We start from the raw sequence: 24,683 nt of genomic DNA on the forward strand, positions 1-24,683 counted from the left end.
GAGTGTGATTGGAACAGGGGGCTTTCACAAAATACAACCAGACAACAATAAAAGTAAAGCAAACCCTCTTTATTAAACAAATACTGACCCCTGTTACATCACAGGTACAGTAAATAATGAATAAGGTCTTTTTCAGTTTCAAAAGCAAACTTCATCCATGTCTGTAGCTGACAGGTCCCAAACCCACAGTACATACAGCTACTTGCAGGATTGCACAAACACAGGTCTGGCTCCAGCCAGCCCTCAAGAATAGGATTCTAGAGTTAAAACTTGACTTACCTCAGCCAGGTTCTGGTAGTGTACACATCAGCAGGGGAGTTCTTACACTACAGGGTGGCTTCTCTCTTCCTAGGACCTCTCTGTTCTGTTCTGCCAGAGAGCTTTTACTTCCTGCTCATTGTTGAGCCCCATCCTCCTGGCCAGACCCTATGCTCACTTGAACAGCTTCAACCTTTATTATTATTTATTAGGATTTATTTGGCATGGCTGACTTAGCACCACCTGCTGTAAGGAGGCTAAGCCTCAACCTCAGTGAGGGAGTGTTCTTAGGGACACCTGCTGCTATACCCACTCACTCCCTCACAATCTTTGCAATCTACATGTGATTTGGAGCAGGGACCAGCATATTTACTACTGTTGTCCTTTCCAGACTCCATTGATTTTCAATCAAAAAGTTTTTAGATGACTGATACTCGCCCACCTTTGTTCAGTGGTACTGAAAAAGATTCTACAGGAATTTCATTTGACCTGCTGGCCTGGAACAAATCTCTATATGAGGATATTTCTTATCCACAGTTCGTTCAGAAGATGGCTAAGGAAGTACCTTTTCCTCTACTTCAAGATGTTGAGCCAAGAGTGGACGTATTTGGTTTTTAAAATACATCGAGGCACCAAAAGCAACTGTTGTTGTTCCTATCCCTGGCTTATTGCTGGACCAGTGATTCCATAAGTGGCAGAATCCATTCACTATTCAGCTAGTTTGATATGAAGTATAAAGTCCAAACAGCTCCAGGTTTCAATAAGATCCAACTCTCTCATGCATCTGTCATAGTTAAGACAGCTGTGAGGAAAGCCAAGGAGTACAGGAATTTCTTCAACATTCTGCTTGAAAGAGATCTATGAATGTTAGATCACTTTGGCAGGAAAGTTTTTCATGGGGCGATGTTATCAGTCTGTATAACAGTGCATTAAATCTATATGGTCAGGTACATACATACTGTCTTCCTGAAATCTAGCTTTTCTCACTGAGCCTTTGTTTGCAGTCTCAAACAGATGTTGGTGTCATACTGGCAGAGGTGAATGAGTATAGTACTCACCTTACACATACCACCTCAGTATGTTTGAGACTTCGTCCAGGATTTCCAGTTTTGCAGTTGCGGTCAGACACTTGGCTGCGTGCCTCCAGGTTGTGTGAGAATGCACATTCTAATTTGGTAGATGCTCCTTGTATGGGAGATTCCCTCTTTGAAGATAAAGTAAAAGAGATATTTGATCCTGGAGTGGAGAAGTGCAGCGGACTGGGAAATGGAAAGTCCATGTTCAAATCTCATGATAGCGGGGATGAGACGACTTCCCTATGAAGAAAGACTAAGGAGGCTAGGGCTTTTCAGCTTGGAGAAGAGATGGCTGGCACTTAGCTGGCAGTCAATAATCTCATTCCACAGATGTCTCAAATCTTCATTGCTTTGATAGAGGTATATAAAATAATGAGTGGAGTGGAACAGGTGGATGTGAAGCATCTGTTCACGCTTTCCAAAAATACTAGGACTAGGGGGCATGCCAGTGGCGTAGCCAGACCTGAGATTTTGGGTGGGCCCAGAGCTAATATGGGTGGGCACTATATATATATATATATATATATATATATATATATATAAAGAGAGAGAGAGAGAGAGAGAGAGAGAGAGAGAGACATGAGTAATGTTTCTTGGGATACTACAAAATAATGTCTTAGAATGCACTTGATGATGGATTTCTAAGTATTCTGCCCAACAGCTGCCCTGCATCAACATAAACCACTTACTTAATGTGGGGAAAAAACAATAGTTTTAAATATAGTTACATTATGCCATATCAAAGTTGATCAGATATGTCTACTATAATGGCAAATATGTCAACACACATAACAGTATAATCACAGCAATGGCATATACTTTGCTTAACAAATGTAAATGCCTGATTAAGCAAAACAGGAAGAAAACCTTGGAAGACTTTTTCCCTTCCTTTGGCTCTACTGCTTTCTCTCTCTATTCTGATGCTGACAAAATAAAATTGCCAGTTTGGCACATATCCTTCAACTTTGCTTTATAAAAGAAATGTATATCAAAGGACAGAACGAATCACAGACGAAGAACAAACCAAAAATACTTTATTGAAAATGATCCAACATGACCATGTTTCGCCTGAAGGCTAGGGACATTTGTAAAAACAAACAGTTTAAAATAAAAACCAAGAACAAAGTACAGGTGTGGTTATATATATTCAAGAAGTGTAACTATTTAAATAGAACAGTGTAGTGTGCTTTAATATAAAAACAGTAAGTGCATAAACGTACAATTCCAAAGCTGTATAATAGTATGTAGCAAATTAAGTTGAGAACCTATGCTCACTAAAGAATGAAACTATGCTCACTAAAGAATGAGGCGCCGTCTTTTGGTGTTGAATATATCAATAATTCTGTCATAGTCCAATGAATCACACAGTTCTCTTTCAAATGATAACAGTGACAGATTATGGAGGCGACTGGTAAGCATTGAGGCTCTTGATGCCGTTTTGATCCTGTTTACAGTTGAAAACAATCATTCCACAGTGCAAGTTGACATCGGCAGAGTGATAAGTACTCTTAAAAGGGCACTGACATTTGGGAAAATGTCCACATTGCAGCTGTCTAGTACTTCAATTAAAGATGGAAAATTTATACCTTCTACTACTTTGCGTTTTAGATGCTGATCAAACACTGTTAATTCAGCCTCCTCTATGGTAATGCCATATAATGTAGACGGGGGCAGTAGACTCTCTCTTCGGCCAAAGGCCTCAGATGTTGGCATACAGGCAGCAGAAGCAGTCATCATTCCATAAGCATCATCTTGAAAACGATTATTCAGTTCACTTAGCTGGCAGTCAATAATCTCATTCCACAGATGTCTCAAATCTTCATTGCTTTGCACAGAAGAAGATTTACCCAAAGTGGAAAAAAACAATGAATCACCAAACTTTATAGGTAGCTTTGTCTTTCGAGAGGAAGAAACATCCCACTTTTCAATATCATATTTCTCCATGTGATCCTCTGTTAATTTAAGAACTTTATCAAAGTCATTTGATGTGTTCTCCCTAAACTGAACAAAAGTTTCTTTTAGACACTCTATAAGATTTATGCAATCTGTAACAGACAACGTGGCACTCTGTAGTCCTTTTGTGGCAAAATCACTGCTTTCAAATAATTTCCCAAATGTAACTGCCAGAAATAAGAATTTCTTTGTCTCTATATGCTGTAGAAGTGATAAGGAATCTAGTTTTGTCTGTCCAGCAGCATTTGAAAATTCAGCAAGTACTTCAAGAATAACATCAAAAAGTATCAATAATTTTTTCACAGAGCCAGATTTTGAGCTCCATCTTGTGTCTGTTGATCGTTCAAGTTCAAGACATGGTCTATCAGGATGCAGTTGTTTCTGTACTTCCAAAAAACGAGCATGCCTATATGTACCTGTCATAAAACTATGCAAGGAGTTCAGAATTTCAAAAAATGTGCTAACAGAGGGACATGCTTTAGATGCTGTGCAGAGAACCAGATTGAGGCGATGAGAATTACAGTGCACATAAACAGCCCGCCGAAACGTGCGTTTCAAAATGACATGAACACCTCCTTTGTTTCCAGACATCAAAGATGCTCCATCAAAGCTGAAGCCAACACATAACTCTGGATCTAGTTCAAGCACGTCAATCACTTTTATGATTTTATCAGAAATCCCATTTGCTGTCATGTCTGCAGTATCAAGAAATCCAACTGCCCTTTCCTTTATTATCCCTTTGTGTAGGTACCTGACACATACTGCAACAAGCTCACGTTTAGAGAGATCTTTGCATTCATCACCCAGGATTGCATAGTATGTATTATCGGTTTCATGTATTTCGGATTTGATTTTGCGTAACAGTAGTATAGTGGCAGATTCTAACAGTTCATTCTGAATATCTGGGCTCATTAGAGTTGCATTCTTTGGAAGTTTTTCAAGACGACTTTTGATACTGTCGTCATATTTGCTAAGGAGTTTGAACATTTCCAAAAAGTTTCCTTTATTTAAGGCTTCTTCTGTCTCTCTGTGTCCGCGTAATGGGATTTCTTGCTTGGCACAGAATATCACAATATCAAGTACTACTTTGATGTGTTCACGATTCCTTTCAACTAAAGAAAGGTTCATGGCATCTTGGTTTAGTTGATTGAAAATGTTTCCCCGACCTCCTGGTAAGTGATTTTGTCTGTAGTCTTCAAATTTTCCTAGTGCAAGACAGTGTGCCTTGCTGGATTCATGTTTTGAGCAGCTCTGATTCATGTGCTTCCAATCTCTAAAGCCAGTTCTTGTGAAAGTTTCTTCAGCCCGGGTATCAGAAAAATGTCTGCATGCTTTGCAAAACACTGCATCCTGGCTTGCACTGTATTCCAGCCAGCAAAATTTATCATACCAGTGAGATGAAAAACTTCGGGACTTGCCACTAATTGTACAAACTGGGAAAGCCTGTAACTTTGGCTGTTTTGGTGGTTCATCAATGTCAGATAAATCTGAAAGTAATTCCATTGGTTGCACACCAGGTTTACTGATCTGTGAGCATAAAGTAGAACTTGTTGAGGGAACAGCATCCTCACCATGCTCCTCTAGATGTGGTCTTTCAATTCTATCTGCATCCTCACCATGCTCCTCTATACGTGGTTTTTTGAAGTAGTATAGTAATGAACTCTGTTTTGCCATGGGGGCAGAATAAGGAACACTATCAGGAAATATATTTATCTCTGGAACACTTCCGGGATTTTTCTCTCCTCGAAGCTAAAATCATAATAACTTCAGTAAGTTTTGTGATAAGGATCTTCTGAGTTTACATTTACATAAAGGACTGAAATACAAATCCACATATGCATCCAGCTTTTCCTACCTAAGCGCACAACTATGGAACGCATTGCCAAAAGCAGTAAAAACTACGCTTGACCACCTAAATTTTCAGAAAGCACTAAAGACAGACCTGTTCAGAAGAGCATACCCCACCGACCCAACATAAAAATACCTGGACACTTGCAACACAATGTAACCAAAGACCGTAACAGACATTACCTGACTCTTCTTCCCCCCTTCCCTCTCTAAGTTCTCCCAATTGTACCTACCATACATGCATCTCATTCTACAACAGTATCACTTTGTATTCATTCATACCATGTATTTGTTCAGACCAGAATTGGTTAACACCATTGACGGTTACATGTAAGCCACATTGAGCCTGCAAAACTGTGGGATACAAATGTAACAAATAATAATAACACATCCAACAACATAGGTAGCAGAAGCATAATAAAGTTGCCCTTTTACTAAAGCTTAGCACCCCCACAATCCTGGAACAATGTATTCAAATTGTAGTAGCACCTCAATAATAGTAACACAAAATCACTTTGTTGCCAAGTACTTTGTGATCCTGCAAAGAGGCTTCTTAGAGCCTATATTGCAAACGATAGCACCAGTTCCAATAACAGTACCTTTAAAAAGGCAGCAGTGAATATACACAACAAACACAACAGCAATACACATCCCATTGGAAAAGCTAGACACCACTTCAGGCACAGCTCCTTGTGATTCTGGGCAAGTCACTTAACCCTCCATTGCCTGCCGCATTGAGCCTGCCATGAGTGGGAAAAAGCCACATGCCAGCAGAAACTCTCATCTGCTCGTGGTCACATGCAGACCACAGACTAACCCTCATCAATTACAGAATAAAGGAGCAAAAATTATAAATGTATTGATTTATTTACTAAATTTTTATGCCACATTATCTCTGCAGTACTAAACAGATCACAATTCAACACACATTAATTTTAAAACATATTACAAAAACATAAAGACCTTCCCTACCCTACCAGATTCATCCCAGCAACCTGGCATCAGCATTTCCCTTCAATAATCTCTATCCATCCCCATAGCTCAGCATCAGCCCTTCCCTTCTCTACCTTACCCCCCCTCCCCATCCATCCCTGTAGCCCAGTATCAATCCTTCCCTTCCCCACCATCCATCCCATAGCGAAACATCAGCTCTATCCTTCACCCCACTCCTCCCTGTAGCCTAGCATCAGCCCTGTCCTACTCCCTACCCACCCCCTATGGAATTTTTCTGCACGCACCGGTCCACCCAGAGAAAACCGCCGATGCCTACACTTTTTTTTTAAATTTTAATTTTAAACTAGGCACTGCAGAGACCATCCCCACCCAAAAACCCACCAAAATGAGAGAAAGACAACTTTTTAAAAATTAAGCTAGCTTGGCACTATTAAAATTTATTGTTGGGGAATTTTTGGGTGGGGATGGGCTCCTCATTGCCCTAGGCACCGGCAGTGAAATGTCTACCCCCCCAATCCAGAAGCCCACTACCAGACCACAGCCATCATTTTGATTACAAAAGAATAATCAAAATGCTGGCAGGTCATGGTGGTGGGCTTCGGGGTGGGCTCTTCACTGCAGGGCAAAAAAAGGTATATTTTAATCATTAAATATATACATTTTTTGCCCTAGGCAGTGAAGTGGTTACCCCACCCAGAAATTCCACAACAATAAATTTTAATAGTGCCCAGGCCCCAGCTTAATTAAAAAAAATATACATGATGATTTTTATGATGAAAAAGAAAGCATTTTCAATTTTATTACCTGCTCCTGCTGGGCTGGGCTGGGCTGGGCTGCTGCTTACCTCTTGGCACTGGCAGTAAGAGAGGAGGAGGAGACACTGGAACTTTCTGCCTTGCCTTCTGGAATGATCTTCTGAACTTTTCTTTCCCCCACATGCAGGTAGGGCCAGCTGAGGCTCGCCTCGCACCTACGTGCGTGCGTGCACGTGCAGCAATTTTTTTTTTAGCCTGCCTGCCCTGTGTGCCCTCAGATGCCATGACCACGAGCGGAAGGAGAGGCGAGAGCAAGGCCGCGCACAGCAATGTCCAGATTCCTCCAGTCAGTGAGTGGTACTGGCGCGCTGCATTGCACTCCCGAAGGTAGGGCGCCTAGTAGGCGGGCCGGGCTGATGTTGCAGTGAGCCTGATCAGCTGAGCGCTAGGCCGCGACGCGTGTGTGCGCTTGGGTGGTGTGGGCGGGACTGGCGGGCCTGAGTGAGATGAATCGGGCTGCCGTGCGGCTGGAGACTCTGTCCGTCGGAGCCCGAGATCAGCTAGCGGGTGCGCCGTGCGGGTGCCGTCCCTGCCGTGCTGCTGCTGTCGCGAACTCGCGATGTTTGTGATTGGGCGGGCCTGGGCCCACCCAGGCCCACCCGTAGCTACGCCCCTGGGGCATGCGATGAAACTACAGTGTAGTAAATTTAAAACAAATCGGAGAAAATCTTTCTTCACCCAATGCATAATTAAACTCTGGAATTCATTGCTGGAGAACGTGGTGAAGGCAGTTAGCTTGGCAGAGTTTAAAAAGGGGTTAGACTGTTTCCTAAAGGACAAGTCCATAAACCACTACTAAATGGACTTGGGAAAAATCCACAATTCCAAAAATAACATGTATAGAATGTTTGTACGTTTGGGAAGCTTGCCAGGTGCCCTTGGCCTGGATTGGCCGCTGTCATGGACAGGATGCTGGGCTCGATGGACCCTTGGTCTTTTCCCAGTGTGGCATTACTTATGCACTTATGGCAGCTCTTTGTGACCTTGGGAAAAGTCTCCTCCATGCTTATGGGAGGAGTCAATAGCAAACCCAAGGGCAGGGAGTCCTTCAATATGCAGTTATCAGGAGTCGGTTTGACTTGAGGGCACATCTTTCCTAGTTTGATTATGGAGTTCTCTCTATGTGTATATAACATTTTAGACTGTACATTGCTTAGATCTGTCAGACAGTTTATGCAGTATCAAATGTTTTAATAAACATAAACACCTAGATATTTGATACTATAATGGATCATTGCTCCATCCTTCAGCATCTTTCGGCTGTGACACCTTCCTCTTCTGGATCATCAGGCAGATGATGATCTTTCAACCAGTACAACAAAGATTTCTACCAACTTAAAGTTTTTGTATCAGAAACAACCACAATTAAGTCAGCAACCTGTTCATTAAAAGACCTTGGGGCTCATTTTCAAAAGAGAAAAAATCCAAAAATGGCACAAATCTGTTTTGGACGTTTTCCCCACAAAAACATCCAAATTGGTATTTTTGAAACCAGTTTTAAGATGTTTTTCTATGAAGTCCATTAGAAGTGCATTCAAATCACAAGGGGGCGTATCGGGCATGTTAAGGGCAGGATCTGGGTGTTCCCAGTACTTGAATGTTTTTCTGCCATAATGGACATCTAGCAAATAGCCATTTTCCAAAAAAAAAAAAGAAGAAGACATTTTTCTGTTTTGAAAAAGGCTATATTCCCAACTTGAATTTTGGCTGTTTTTTTAGCAAAACATCCAGAGTTGGACTTAGACGCCATATCGAAAATGCCTCTCCACAACATAGAGAGAGGGCTCAACCTAAGTAATTTGTCTACTTTCTTGCTGAACAGTCACAACCCCTCCAGAATATGTATCCTGCTTTTCCTGTGGGGCAGACTGTTACTACAGATTCCTGATTTCAGAGTGTAATTGAAAAGAGTTACCACTTCATGCTTCTCAGGCGGCACCCAGATCAACCTTTTGCACTGGACCCAACTCCCCAAATCTTATGTCAACCAAGAGGTTTCTCTTGTTTTCCATTCCTTTCCAGACCACAGTCCAAATTTTTCTGAACAAGTTGAAAATCAAGATGAATACTCTTTTCACCATTCTACCATTTCTAAAGAAAGGGGATTCTCTGTATACTTAAACTCAAGGATCATTCATTCCAATCCATCCCAACTACAGAAAGTATTTATTTATTTGTTTCCATGTGATATACTGCTATATGGCCTGTATTAGACTTCAAAGCAGTTTACAATTCAATAAGAAAAAAGGGAGAAATGGAGGAGAAGAGAAAGGAAAAAAGCCCTACACAACTAGTTGCTATCTGGACCAAATATTTGAGTAAACAGATGACATTTGAGCAATCCCTTAAATGCTCAGAGAGTTGATTGGTTCCTGATATGAAGTGGGAGGTCATTCCACAGTTTTGGGCCAATAAAGTGGAAGACAGTAGAGCGCAAAGAAGTTAGATGAAGTTCTAAGGGTGACAGCAACCAGAGAACATTATGAAAAGCGGAGCGGAGGAAGCGGAGGGGAATGTAGGGGATGAGAAGTTTGAGATAAGCAGGAGCAGAGGGCAATTTGTAAACCAAAGTGAGACGTTTAAAAGTGACATATGCAGTGAATGGAAGCCAATGTTCAAGCTTAAGCAGAGGGGTAACATGGTCAAAACAGTTTGCAATGTAGAGCATCTTGACTGATGTAGATTGAATGAGCTGAAGGTGTGTAAAAGATTGAAGAGGGGTGCTGGCATAAAGAGAGTTACAATAATCATTTAATCTTAATAGTTAACATTGCCATGCAAATAATAAATCTTAAGTAACTTGGAAATAAAAGGAAGGAAAATAGAGAATCAGAGCTCCTAATAAAGAAGGTAAGGTTAAATATTGTTTTCCTGATTATTGGAATGGTGAGGATTTAAAAAGCCATAATTAGATTTATATGTTTTTTTTTCAGAGAAACTGCATTATATGGAAATCTCATCCTTAAGAAAGGTGTGATAGCTCCAGAAGACCAGCCCTAATTTTTAAGTGATACTGCTTTAATCATAGATTCATCATTGTCTTCATATCAAAATAATGCACAGATTTAACCTGAGATTGAAGAGATTTTGGAATATAAGAGACTTTCCTATAATTCCAACAATAAAAAATGAAAAAATAACAAATGATACAATTGTTTTGAAAACATATTATCAAAATTAAGAAGTGCTCCACATTAAAAGGAGGATCCAGATATATAATTGTTCCCTGTCCAGTGATTATTCTTCAAGATTCCAAGGAGCTGACACTGATTCTCAAACAAAATCATAAAGACTGAAATTAATTTGGGTGACTGTGGCCTTTATGTACTGAAGAAAAGTATACTTCACGATAATAAACTTTCACGTGAAAGCTTTTTAAAATGTGCCAGTAATGAGCTGCTGTGAAGCAAAATCATGCAAAGTGGCTCATTTTCAATTGACAAGCAGGTTGAATCAGGCATACATTCCAATCTCCAGTTCCAGCTCCAAGTCCTAGCTCTGGCTCCACATTCTAGCTCAGACTGCAGGTATTCATTTATTTATCTGTTGCCTTTGTAGATAATCAAGGTGACCAAATAAATGTGTTGGCTCAGGTCAAAATGCCTAGGGGGGGGGGGGTATTATTAAGCTGTGTTAGGACTGTATCCAGCTTTTCCATATCATCATGCTGATCAATCCATAGACTGGTGGGTTGTGTCCATCTACCAGCAGGTGGAGATAGAGAGCAAACTTTGCCTCCCTATATGTGGTCATGTGCTGCCGGAAACTCCCCAGTATGTTCTCTATCTCAGCAGGTGGTGGTCACACACAGCAGCAGCTCTGGCTAGGCCTCCAAGCCTAATTTTTAGGTTTTGTTGAGTGCCTGGGGTTGAGGGCTCTTCTTGAGCAAGTGCAAACCTGGTGGCGCCAGGTCCCTCCTTTTCTCCCCCCTCCCGCTGGCTCCGTTAAAAAAAAAAAAAAAAAAATTTTGAACGTCCTTAAAGGCGTTTATTTCGATGTTTATTTAAACGTTTATTGCAGCTACTCACTGGGACACCAGGTCGTTACAGCTCGGAGCGGAAAGCAGGTAATTTTTACCTTTTTATAGCGGGCAGGGGGTTCCCCGATTGATCTCCACGTGGCCTATGGCGTCGGAGGGCGAGGGCGCAAAGAGTCGCTCCCCTGATCGCTTGGGCGCTTCTAGAGGGGATGCGGGGTTCTTAAAGTCTGATTCGCCCTTGTTGGGTGACAGTTTCGTGACCGATGAGTGTCCCGGTCCTTCCTCCGGTGTGGCGGTTTTTCCCGCCATAAACGCCCATCCCCCGCGGCTCGCCTCCGCCATATTGGCTGGCCACGCGGCTTGGACGGCTTCTTCTTGGGCCGCCCTTGAGGTGGGAGACATTGATGCCATGAACGCCCTTAATTTGGGCGACGGCACAAAAGCGGCTAAAGTTAAGCGCCGTTCTTCCCGCGCGGCTCCTTCGCGGAGTGTCGCGCCGGACGCCATCTTGGATGCGCAGCATGTCTCTCCCCCGCTCTTGCGAGCGCCGGTTGAGGGTGCGTCTAGGGCTGTAGCCCAGGCTGCGGAAGTGCACAGTATGCGGGGTTTCTCCCCCGAGTTTGTTTTGCTGCTGCATCAGGCCTTCCTTATGCAAAACGCTGCCCCTGCTCCCTCGTCTGGTAAAGAGGTTGAGGTCCCCGGAGGTAAACGCCCTCGGGTTGATTCCCAGGCCTTGGAGGACTTTGTCTCCTCCGATGTAGATGAGGGCAGCGTTTCTGAGTTCTCCCAACGGTCCTTTGCGGATTCCTTGGAGGAGACGGATCCCCGCTCGGATGGAGCGGATGACCCCTCTGCAGCGCGGCTTTAGCTCAGAGGATTTGCCCAACCTGTTAATGCAGGCCATGGGCATTTTGAAGTTTTCCTCTCCGGAGGACGTCTCTCCCTCAGCCCCTGTTGGCTCTGCCATTATGCTGGGGACGAAGCGCCCGCATAGAACCTTCCACGTGCATGATGCCATGCACACCTTAATTTCGGCTCAGTGGGATGTCCCGGAAGCGAGCCTTAAAGTGGTTAGGGCTATGTCCCACCTCTATCCTTTGCCTGAAAGTGAACGTGAGGCCTATCTGTGGCCTACCGTGGTTTCTTTAATCACTGCGGTGACTAAGAAAACGGCGTTGCCGGTGGAAGGTGGCACGGCCCTATAGGACGCCCAAGACAGAAGATTGGAGGCGGCCTTAAGGTCGTCCTTTGAGGCGGCTGCTTTAAGTTTGCAGGCCTCAGTTTGCGGCTCCTATGTGGCCAGGGCGTGCCTGACTATGGTGCAGCGGGCTTCCCCCTCGGATCATTCCTTGAGGGCTGATTGGCCGGCCCTGGAATCGGGCTTAGCCTATTTGGCAGACTTGCTGTATGATGTTTTGAGGGCCTCAGCTAAAGGCATGGCTCAGACAATCTCTGCGCGGCGGTGGCTTTGGCTGAAGCAAAGGTCTGCTGACCACGCCTCTAAATCCCGCCTGGCTAGATTGCCTTTTAAAGGCAAGCTGCTCTTTGGGGTCGAGCTGGACAAAATCGTGACCGATCTCGGCACGTCTAAGGGCAAGAGGTTACCAGAGGTCAGGGCTCGGGCTAGTGCTCGCCCCGGTACCTCCAGAGGACGGTTTCAGGAAGCCCGTCGGTACCGCCCGAGCAGGTCGGGCTCCTCTGCCCCCTCTTCCTTCAAGAGGAACTTCTCCCCCAAGCAGCATTCCTTTCGCAGAGACCGCCGTCCCGGAGGTGCTCCCTCCGGTCCTCCCCTAGGGTCTCGTACCCAATGACGGGGCCTTGGTCCACGCCCCAGTGCAGATTGGAGGACGGCTGTCCTCGTTTCTGGGCGAGTGGATCACAATAACTTCAGACGCTTGGGTGCTGGAAGTCATCAGAGACGGCTACAAGCTAGAGTTCTGCCGACCCTTAAGAGACGGGTTTGTACTCTCTCCCTGCAAGTCTCCGGTCAAAGCTGTGGCAGTGCAGCAGACCTTGGACAATCTGATCCGCCTGGGTGCGGTCGTTCCGGTGCCAGAAAATCAGCTTGGCAAGGGACGTTACTCCATTTACTTTGTGGTACCAAAGAAAGGAGATTCTGTACGGCCTATCCTCGACCTCAAAGGGTTCAATCAGGCACTTTCGCATGGAGACCCTCCGCTCTGTTATAGCGGCAGTGAAGGCAGGAGAGTTCCTGGCATCCTTGGACATCAAGGAAGCGTACTTGCATATTCCCATCTGGCCTCCTCATCAACGCTTTCTGCGTTTTGCAGTACTGGGCCGACACTTCCAGTTCAGAGCCCTCCCGTTCGGGTTGGCTACTGCTCCGCGGACCTTCTCCAAAGTAATGGTGGTCATCGCGGCCTTCCTGAGGAAGGAAGGAGTACAAGTCCATCCTTATCTGGACAACTGGTTGATCCGAGCCCCCTCTTATGCAGAGTGCGGCAAAGCTGTGAACCGGGTGGTTGCTCTTTTGAGCTCCCTGGGGTGGATCATCAACTGGGAGGAAAGCCAGCTGCGCCCAACTCAGTCCCTGGAGTATCTGGGGGTTCGATTCGACACCCAAGTGGGCAGAGTGTTCCTGCCAGACAATCGGATTGTCAAGCTTCAGGCTCAGATGGACCAGTTCCTAGTAGCCTCTCCTCTTCGGGCTTGGGACTATGTGCAGCTGTTGGGCTCTATGACGGCCACGATGGAAGTAGTGCCCTGGGCCAGGGCTCATATGAGACCACTACAACACTCTCTGCTACAGCGCTGGACTCCGATGTCGGAGGATTATGCTGTGCGCCTTCCCTTGGACCCAGCAGTGCGCAAGGCGCTGAGCTGGTGGACGCAGACAGACAAGTTGTCTGCAGGAATGCCTCTGGTGACCCCGGAGTGGATTGTCGTCACGACGGACGCCTCTTTGTCGGGCTGGGGAGCCCACTGCTTGGGAAGGACAGCGCAGGGGCTCTGGTCTCCTGCAGAGGTAAAGTGGTCTATCAACCTCCTGGAACTCAGAGCCATTCGGTTGGCGCTTTTGGAGTTCATCCCGGTACTGGCGTTGAAGCCTATACGGGTCCTGTCAGACAATGCCACGGCTGTGGCCTATGTCAACTGCCAGGGAGGTACCAAGAGCGCCCCTCTAGCCAAGGAGGCCATGAATCTATGCCAGTGGGCGGAAGCGAACCTGGAACAGCTGTCAGCGGCCCACATTGCCGGAGTCATGAATGTCAAGGCGGACTTTCTCAGTCGCCATACCTTGGAGCCCGGAGAGTGGCAGCTATCTGCTCAGGCGTTCTTGGACATCACGAAGCGCTGGGGCCAGCCGAGCCTAGATCTGATGGCGTCATCGGCCAATTGCCAAGTGCCGCGCTTTTTCAGCAGAGGACGGGACCCTCGATCCCTGGGAGTGTAGATGCTCTTCTCCAACAGTGGCCGACACAAGAGCTTCTCTATGTGTTCCCGCCCTGGCCCATGTTGGGCAGGGTGCTAGACCGGGTGGCAAAGCATCCGGGCCGGATAATCCTGGTGGGTCCGGATTGGCCCAGGCATCCCTGGTATGCGGACTTGATCAGGCTCTCAGTGGACGATCCTCTGCGGCTGCCAGTGGAGCAGGGCCTGTTACATCAGGGTCCCGTGGTGATGGAGGATCCCTCCCCCTTTGGTCTTACGGCCTGGCTATTGAGCGGCAGAGTCTGAGGAAGAAGGGCTTCTCAGACAAGGTCATCACCACTCTGCTGAGAGCGAGGAAGCGCTCTACTTCTACTGCTTACGCCAGGGTTTGGCATACCTTTGCAGCGTGGTGTGAAGCAGGTTCACTTTCTCCATTTACTGCTCCAATTTCTTCAGTGCTGGCGTTCCTGCAAGAAGGTCTGGAGATAGGCCTGTCGCTCAGTTCCCTGAAAGTCCAGGTAGTGGCCCTGGCTTGCTTCAGGGGCCGCCTGAAGGGTGCTTCCCTGGCTTTGCAGCCAGATGTGGTGCGTTTCCTCAAGGGAGTTAATCACCTGCGCCCTCCTCTGCACTCAGTGGTGCCTGCGTGGAATCTCAACCTGGTGCTAAGAGCCTTACAAAGCCGCCTTTTGAACCCTTGTCGAGGGCATCTCTGAAAGACCTGACGTTGAAAGCAGTCTTTTTGGTGGCTATCACTTCAGCCAGAAGAGTTTCCGAGCTCCAGGCACTCTCTTGTCGAGAGCTTTTTCTGCAGTTCACTGAGGCAGGAGTGACTATTCGCACAGTGCCTTCCTTCCTACCCAAGATTGTTTCTCGCTTCCATGTGAGTCAGCAGCTCTGTCTCCCTTCCTTTCGTAGGGAGGACTACCCAGAAGAGTATTCTGCTCTCAAATATCTGGATGTGAGACGGGTCATCATCAGATACTTGGAAGTGACCAATGATTTCCGGAAGTCGGATCATCTGTTTGTCCTGTTTGCAGGTCCTCGTAAGGGTCTGCAGGCTGCTAAGCCTACAGTGGCAAGATGGGTCAAGGAAGCCATTGCAGCGGCTTATGTGGCCGCGGGGAAGGTGCCGCCTATCCAGCTGAAGGCTCACTCCACTAGAGCTCAGGCGGCCTCGATGGCAGAGGCCGGGTCCGTCTCCTTGGAAGAGATTTGCAAGGCGGCAACTTGGGCGTCGGCCCATACCTTCTCCAGACATTACCGCTTGACTGTGGCTGCTCGGGCGGAGGCCCGGTTTGGAGCTTCAGTGTTGAGTTCAGGGATTTCAATGTCCCGCCCTGGGTGAGTACTGCTTCGGTACATCCCACCAGTCTATGGATTGATCAGCATGATGATATGGAAGGTAAAATTATGTATCATACCTGATAATTTTCTTTCCATTAATCATAGCTGATCAATCCATAGCCCCTCCCAGATATCTGTACTGTTTATATTCTGGTTGAATTTTAGGTTCAAGTTTAGTCTTCAGTTACTTCAGGAGGACTTCGTGTTCAAGTTTTTTCACTTGGATTCTTCAAGAGTTGAGACGAGTTTGTGTTACAGTGAGCTGCTGCATTCCTCTCCCCTCCGTTTTACGGGGCTGGATTGAGACTTAAATTCTGCCGGCACTCCCTTCCGCTTCGTGCGGCTGTAGGGCAGCTTTGTACCCCTCCCGCTTCGGCGGTGTTAGGGTCAGTCAGCTCCTCCCGCGGTTGCGGTTGCAGGATAAGCCAGATCCCCCCGCATCGGCGGAGTGGTGTCCCTCCCCCGCTCCGCGGGGATGAGCTGGACGGATTCCCCTCCCCCACTTGTGTGGGGATGAGTTGGGTTAATTCCCCTCCCCCGTTTCGGCGGTGGTGAGCTGGGCAGAGTGTCCCTTTGTGGGTGTAATTCTCTAAGTGCTGAGTCCTGCGGATGGAGCTTTGATATCGACATACTGAGGAGTTTCCGGCAGCACATGACCACATATAGGGAGGCAAAGTTTGCTCTCTATCTCCACCTGCTGGTAGATGGACACAACCCACCAGTCTATGGATTGATCAGCTATGATTAATGGAAAGAAAATTATCAGGTATGATACATAATTTTACCATTTTCGAAAGAGAAAGACGCCCATATTTCGACCCAAATCGGGAGATGGGCATCTTTCTCCCGTGGGCATCCAAATCGGTATAATCGAAAGCCGATTTGGGGCGTCTTCAACTGCAATCTGTCGCGGAAACGGCAAAGTTGATAGGGGCATGTCGGAGGCGTGGTGAAGGCAGGACTGGGGCGTGTTTATCGGCCGAGGAGAGATGGGCGTCCTCGACCGATAATCGAAAAAAGAAAGGCGTTTTTAGCGCGAATTTGGGTCACTTTATTTGGACCCTTTTTTTTCACGAACAAGTCCCAAAAAAGTGCCCTAAATGACCAGATGACCACCGGAGGGAATTGGGGATGACCACCCCTGACTCCCCCAGTGGTCACTAACCCCCTCCCACCCAAAAAAAACAACTTTAAAAACTTTTTTTTTACAGCCTGTATGGCAGCCTCAAATGTCATACCCAGCTCCATCACAGCAGTATGCAGGTCCCTGGAGCAGTTGTTAGTGGGTGCAGTGGACTTCAGGCAGGTGGACCCAGGCCCACCCCCCCCCCCCTACCTGTTACACTTGTGGTGGTAAATGGGAGCCCTCCAAACTGCCCCCAAAACCCACTGTACCCACATCTAGGTGCCACCTTCAGCCACAAGTGATATGGTAATGGCGTAGAGTTATGGGGAGTGGGTTTTGGGGGGCTCAGCACCCAAGGGAAGGGAGCTATGGACTTCAGAGGCAGTTTGCTTTGCTTTTTTAATTGTTACAAGTGCCCCCTAGGGTGCCCGGTTGGTGTCCTGGCATGTGAGGGGGACCAGTGCACTACGAATCCTGGCCCCTCCCACAACCCAATGCCTTGGATTTGGTCGTTTTTGAGCTGGGCGCCTTCAGTTTCCATTATCGCTGAACAACGATAGCTCAAATCCGCACAAATCCGATGCATTTGGCTGGCACAAACCGTATTATCGGAAAAAAGATGGACTCCCATTTTTTTTTAAAATACAGTTTGTCCCGCCCCTTCACTTACCCGTTCTTGGAGATAGACAGCAATGGAGATGGGCATTCGCGTTCGATTATGCCCCTCAAAGTCATCTTATTTACCCTTTAATGTGACTTAAAGAGCTCTAACACAGTTTGTCGTGAGCTACTGTGGTGATATTTAGGTCACCGTAGGTTACATCATAATGAGATGCAAGCATGTAACTGCATGTAAAGGAGCTCATTACTATGTAAAAGCCAAAATGGAACTTGTGATGTGCATGGGGGGCATGCTGGAAGTTGTGTTCTGGGCTTAAAATGATGATAAAACAACCCCAGTCAAAAGCTCCTAATATCTGCTGTCTGAGTGTTATATCTTCCCGCTCTTCTGTGTAATAGGACAAGGTTCTCTCGACCATAACTGTAGCCTCTGTGTCAATCTCAAAGCTTTTAGTTTTACAGAAGAAACCTTCCTTATGATCTACCTATTGCTGCATGTTATAGGGAATTTGTCTTTTTTTATGGTATACTAGAAATCTTGGTTTTCTTGATACTGCACACCTGGCTACAGCTTGTCAAACTTCTCTTGCATTGCAGTGGCGTAGGAAGGGGGGGCGGTGGGGTGGTCCGCCCCGGGTGCACGCCACTGGGGGGGTGTCGGCTCCGTTGGTTCCCTGCTCCCTCTGCCCCGGAACAGGTTACTTCCTGTTCCGGGGCAGAGAGAGCAAGGAACCAGCGGAGCCGATGCAGCTCCCAGCGACGTGCACTCGGGGGCGGATCGGCCCTCTCGCCCGCCCCTCACTTCCTAATTGAAGTAAGAATGTGCTCTGGGGGGTGCGCTCCGGAGGGGGGAGGGTGCGTGCCGAGGGGGGGGGGCGCCGTGCTGCACCCGGGGGGGGGGGGGGGGGGTGCGCAGCGGCGACCCGCCCCGGGTGTCAGCCGCCCTCGCTATGGCACTGTTGCATTGATCAAGGATACTTCTTTCCTTGAGAATTATGCTTTCACCATGACTGTTGCTCTTAAAGATGTTATGGATACCGTTGCTCCCTATGCTTCTGTTACCATTAATAATCACTGCTCACATCTCTGCTTCTATTTTGGTTTATGAATAATTAAGCAGCAAGTGTGCAAGGCAGAGCATCTGTGCAGACAAACTAAATCCTGTCAGCTTTGCAGTCTGCAAAAGACTACTTAGGACAGATATGAATTGTAAGAATCTTACAAAGCAGTTATTTCATTTAGCGTCCCTTTTACAAAGCAGTAGAAAGACGTGCCAAGTCGACACTACTGCCTGGTTAGCGCGCCCACCTGCTGGTAATTTTGAAGTTGGCAAGTGCTGTTTCCTGTGGTAACAAATATTTTTCTATTTTCTACCATGGAGGGCGTTCTCGACAGTAATCGGCAGAGCGGCCACATTGGCACACACTGCATGAGTACCATGCATGGAGCGTGTGAACCCTTACTGCTAGGTCAGTGGGTGGTGGTAAGGGCTCAGGCAGTAAATATCCGAGCACAACTTTAATTTTAGTGCACGGCCATTTACTGCCTCCATTAAAAAAAGCTTTTTTTCCCAGCCATGGTAAAAAATGGCCCAGCGCACGCCAAAAACATTCGGCCACGCTACCACAGGCCACTTTTTACCGGGGCTTAGTAAAAGGATCCCTATATTATCAAACTGTCTTCTCCACCAGTGTAGTTGCAAAAGTGCCCTGATGCAGAATCCCTTGTTACATTTTTTTTCTGTAAGATTGCTGATCTTCAGAAAAATCTGACTCCTTCACTTGTTAGTACTGTTCCATCTATCTTTGATCCTCAGTGTGACTTGCCTGTGCATTCTTCTCTGTCTACCTATTTTTCCTCTAGTAATATGATACCTGGTACTGTTCTCTAGTCTGCTTTCAATCCCATTTCCTCCTTTTTTCTAAATAAATCATTAACCTACAGATTCTATAAATGTTGCCAAGAGTTAGGTGCCGAATTGCGTGCCCAGTTATAGAATAGGGTCAGTTATGCATGTAACATAATTAATTATTTGGCACTAAATCTGCACTTAATTGGAGATAAGTAAGCAAGTACTAATGGGCACTTATTAGCAACTGCGTGCAACTGTCTTATGATTTTATTCTTTATACTGAGCACCTGGGAGATGCAGGGGCATGTTAGGGGTGTTCTGACTAATCTTACATGCTCTTTATAGAATAATTGATTTATGCACCTGACTGCTGCTTTTTAGGTGCCAGCATGTATGCCTGCCATGGACATTTATTTTTATTTTTATTTATTTATTTGGATTTTGCTTACACCTTTTCAGTAGTAATTCAAGGTGAGTTACTTTCAGGTACATTAGACATGGCATAAGTGGCTGTGCCTAGAGTTTAGCGCATATCTGTGCATTTACACTAGTATTCTGTAACAGTTTTGACACACAACTCTGCCATTATAGAATACTAGCTTAGTGCTCAGTTTTTTTGGCACCTAACTAGGTATAATTTATAGAATCTGCCCTAACTGGTTTATCATCATGTTATACTATTCCACCTGAATTTCTGAAAAATCCTGCATTAGGTTTTCATGCTTCACTTTTGTGCATGGTCTGGAGAAATTTTCTTCTTCTCTCAATGTGTAATTAAAGTCTGGAATTCATTGCCAGAGAATGTGATAAAGGCGGTTAGCTTAGCAGGGTTTAAAAAAGATCTGGATGGCTTCCTAAAGGAAAAGTCCATAGATCATTATTAAATTGACTTGGGGAAAATCCACTCCTTATTTCTGGGATAAGCAGCACAAAATGTATTGAATTTTTTTGGGATCTTGCCAGGTATTTGTGACCTGGATTGGCCACTGTTGGAAACAGGATGCTGGGCTTGATGGACCTTTGGTCTGTCCCAGTGTGGCAATACTTATGTACTTATGAATCTTGCTGAAGGGATGTTTTCCAAATTATTGGAAAGATGCTATTGTATGCCTGCTATTTAAAAATCATCACTTCATCCCACCATTCTTGCAATATTACTGTCCTATTTCCAATACATCTTTTGTTTCTAAGCTCATAAAAAAGTAGTATTAGTGCAGCATCAAATTTTCTTCAATAAGACCAATGCTTTACATCTTAGACTATTCAGATTTAGAGAGCATCACAGTACAGAATCCTGTTTGATCTCACATGACCAAGACTGAGCTTCTTATCTGTTCAAAATTCTGCTGCATGACTAATATTCCGCCAGTGTCGTTTTGCTCATATTAGCCCTCTCCTCAAGTCACTTCACTGGCTTCCTATCCATTTCCGCATACAGTTCAAACTCCTCTTATTGACCTATAAGTGCATTCACTCTGCAGCTCCTCAGTACCTCTCCACTCTCATCTCTCCCTACATTCCTCCCCGGGAACTCTGTTCACTGGGTAAATCTCTCTTATCTGCACCCTTCTCCTCCACTGCTAACGCCACACTCCGTTCCTTTTATCTTGCACCATATGACTGGAATAGACTTCCTGAGCCGATATGTCAAGCTCCATCTCTGGCCGTCTTCAAATCTATGCTAAAAGCCCACCTTTTTGATGCTGCTTTTAACTCCTAACCCTTATTCACTTGTTCAGAACCCTTATTTTATCATCCTCACTTTAATATTCCCTTATCTCTTGTTTGTCCTGTTTGTCTGTCCTAATTAGATTGTAAGCTCTGTCGAGCAGGGACTGTCTTTTCATGTTCAAATGTACAGCGCTGTGTACATCTAGTAGCGCTTTAGAAATGATAAGTAGTAGTAGTAGTACTTATGGATGATTGGCAAAGTGGCCAATGTTATGTCATGACCTGTCAGCATCTGTTGCTTTAATTGACCATCAATTGCTACTCAGTCGACTCTTCGAATTGGTAATTAAGGGTCTATTTTGGATGACAGCCCCAGCAAGGATAGAAGCAACTGGGGATCACTCCTGCCGGCTCACTAGGGACTGGTATGTATGGGGAGGGGTCCTTGGGGTGGTTAATGGCCTGGGGAGAGGGTCTTACAATGTGTGTGTATGTGTGTGGGGGTACCTTCTAGAAGGGGGTTCAACAATAGGGGGCCCTTGATGGTGGGGGGTTCTGGCTGGGGAGCACTATTTAAGGGGGATTCATTTAGGGGTGCCGCTAGAGGGGATTTATGTTTGTGGGGGGCACTCTGGCTTTACCTATCTGATACTTTTTCCAATCTCTTTAAGATACACCTAGGGGCATTGGGCTACAGTTTGGCAGCCTGATGTTCCTGAGTGGTGAAATAAACTTAGCTTTTTTAAATTGGATATAACACTGCTTGCAGTGTGCACCTGGTGTTCATTCCAAACCTTGTTATAGTATTTACATAGTAATGAGTTGCTTTCCATGGATTTGCATGTTTTGTATCTGATTACTATGGACTGTGGGATAACCAAACTAATGCTGCATTAGAGCCTTTTAACAGATGTTACAGGGGCAAATAATGCAGTTTAGTACCCTAATGCAGCTTGATAACTACCTCCTAAATGAATTATTTGTTTTGGTCTTTACTGAGGAGGGTGTAAGGGAGAAATCTGTGCCAGAAATGGTATTTAATATGGAGAAACACAAAGTTTGGTGAACCTGGAAGATATAAGGGGGAAAGATATCAAGCTGCATTTAGGATTGGAGTTGCATTATTTGTCCCTTAACACGACTTGCTGTAAAGCAGCCTGTCCTGCTCTACCACAATGATATTTACGTCACTGCAGGTTACATAGTAATGAAATGCAAAAGATAATAGTGCATATTCACTAGCTAAATGCGCATCAGGAATAAAGAGGGCAGTGACCGAGCAAAAGCTTGTATACAGTCTCAAGCTTGTATACAGACTCAGTGTACTGTGGCGGCTAAGAAAGCAAATAGAATGTTAGGTATTATAAGGAAAGGAATGGAAAACAAAAGTGAGGACGTTATAATGCTTTTGTATCGGTCCATGGTGCGACTGCACCTCGAATATTGTATTCAATTCTGGTCGACACATCTCAAAAAAGATATAGTAGAATTAGAAAAGGTACAGAGAAGGGCAACGAAAATGATAAAGGGGATGGGACGACTTCCCTATGAGGAAAGGGCTCTTCAACTTGGAGAAAAGATGGCTGAGGGGAGATATGATAGAGGTCTATAAAATAATGAGTGGAGTGGATTGAGTAGATGTGAATGTTTTGTTTACTGTTTGCAAAAATACTAGGACTAGGGGGCATGTGATAAAGCTACAAAGTAGTAAATTTAATACGAATCAGAAAAAATGCTTCTTCATTCAATGTGTAATTAAACTCTGGAATTCGTTGCCAGAGAATGTGGTAAAGACAGTTCAACGGGGTTTAAAAAAGGTCTGGATGGCTTCCTAAAGGAAAAGTCCATAGACCATTATTAAATTGACTTGGGGAAAATCCACTGCTTATTTCTGGGATAAGCAGTATAAAATGTATTGAACTTTTTCAGGATCTTGCCAGATATTTGTGACCTGGATTGGCTGCTGTTGGAAACAGGATGCTGGGCTTGATGGACCTTTGGTATTTATGTACTTAAAAAAAGATAAGAAAGAAACCGTGATATGCAAGGTGACGTGATTACAATGCAATGTGACAGCGCTATAAAATAGCAACAGTGATCATGAGTGCAGTGACCCATAGTGAAAATAAAAGACAAGAGTACGAAAAGATCAAGGGTGGAACATAAATATGCAAAGTAACGGGATCTCAGTGCAACACAATGGTGCTATAAAATCAAATTAGTTATAGTGAGTGCAATGATCCATTGCAAAGTAGAGGCACATTACCTTTAAAACGACAGGAATACACCTCCAGTGAAGGTGAATGTTGTCAAACTCCAGTGTAAAAAGCGAACTCAGTGACTGCGAAAAAAAATGCTATTGCTGATCGAGTGATTGGTTAGTGTCCAGATCTTAGTCCAAAATTGGCATGAATTTAAAAATGCTATACATGTGCTCTTCTGAATGAAGAGAATGACATGAAGTTGGACAGTGAGAATCGCTATTAAATAAAAACAGTTATAAATATTAAGACCACTGTTGTGTGAATAAAGAGAATGTAAAAAAGAAGTGTAAAAGGTATTTTCATATGAAAATGCATTACTGAAACATTGCTTCCTTGGTCTATTAGGTATATAAACATAACTTCCATAGTCCATTGGGTATATAAAAAAACTATGTTTTCATGAAGATAAATCACACAGAAAAAATGATGAAGAAATGTTTTACACAGAAAAAATGCTTCCATAATCCATTAAGGGCCCTGTTTACTAAGGTGTTCTAGCATATTTAACTGTGGGTGCCCATAGGAATATTATGGGCATCTACATGATTAGTGTGCACTGAAAATGCTAGTGCACCTCTAGCACAGCTTAATAAACAGGGCCCTAAATTTATAAAAATTACTCCAAATGAAAAAGTAATATACAGATGCATAGCCCATAAAGAAGGGTATTTTTGATATGACGTCTAAGTCCGACTTTGGACATTTTGCTCAAAACATCCAGAATCCAAATAGCAAATATAGCCATTTTCAAAAACAACAAAATGCCTATTTTTTTTTTTTTTTTTTTAATGGCTACTTGCTAGATGTTTTTGTTCGCTGTTTATCTTTTTGGTCCATTTTTGTACAAAAAACATCAAAGTGAAAAATGCACAAAATCAAGCCATTGGGATGTAGGAGGAGCCAGCATTCTTATACACAGATATCCTAGCAGAGCAATGGGGCACCCTAGGGGGCAGTGAAGTGAACTTCACCTAAAAGCTCCCAAGTATACATATCACTGTTGTTTCCATATATTGTATAGTGAGCCCTCGAAAACCCACCAAAAAACAACTTCTTAGTTTTAGTCCTGGACGTTTTCATTATGTTGAATTATGTCTGAAAAACATCCAGGTCTTAGGAACGCCCAAATCCCGCCCTTAACATGCCTCTGAAAATGCTCCCTTGAGATCTGGATGCACTGCAGATAAACTCACTGAAAATGTCTGGAAAATGGGTTTCGAAAATACTGATTTGGACATTTTAGTGAGAAAAATGTCCAAATGCCACTTTTAAAACATTTTTTTTCTTTCAAAAATGATTGCCAATGTATATAAAAAAAAGTGTGTGTACTCATAAATGCATTACATAAAAAAATGCTTAACAAATTTGCTTCCATAATCCATTAAGAGGGGCATAATCGAAAGGGACTTCGATTTGGACGTACTCGCAAAACGTCCCCATCCAGGGGCGGGGAAACCCATTTTTTCAAAACAAGATGAACGCCCATCTTTTGTTTCGATAATACGGTCAGGGACGCCCAAATCCTGATA

The 24,683-nt window shown here is 44.8% G+C and overlaps 1 protein-coding gene across 1 annotated transcript in view; it reads left to right on the forward strand.

Moving 5' to 3' along the window:
- The window catches only part of FUOM (fucose mutarotase), a 96,656-nt gene extending 78,745 nt beyond the window's left edge, over positions 1-17,911 (forward strand). The window contains exons 6-8 of the mRNA XM_030203192.1: positions 9,838-10,545; positions 13,870-13,874; positions 17,478-17,911. Coding sequence (XP_030059052.1) covers positions 9,838-9,904 — 67 coding nt within the window. The 3' untranslated portion in view covers positions 9,905-10,545; positions 13,870-13,874; positions 17,478-17,911. The remainder of the gene's footprint in view (positions 1-9,837; positions 10,546-13,869; positions 13,875-17,477) is intronic.
- The last annotated feature ends 6,772 nt before the right edge of the window (positions 17,912-24,683 follow it).

Source organism: Microcaecilia unicolor, chromosome 5 (genome assembly GCF_901765095.1).
Source record: "Microcaecilia unicolor chromosome 5, aMicUni1.1, whole genome shotgun sequence".
Classification (NCBI taxonomy): Eukaryota; Metazoa; Chordata; class Amphibia; order Gymnophiona; family Siphonopidae; genus Microcaecilia; species Microcaecilia unicolor.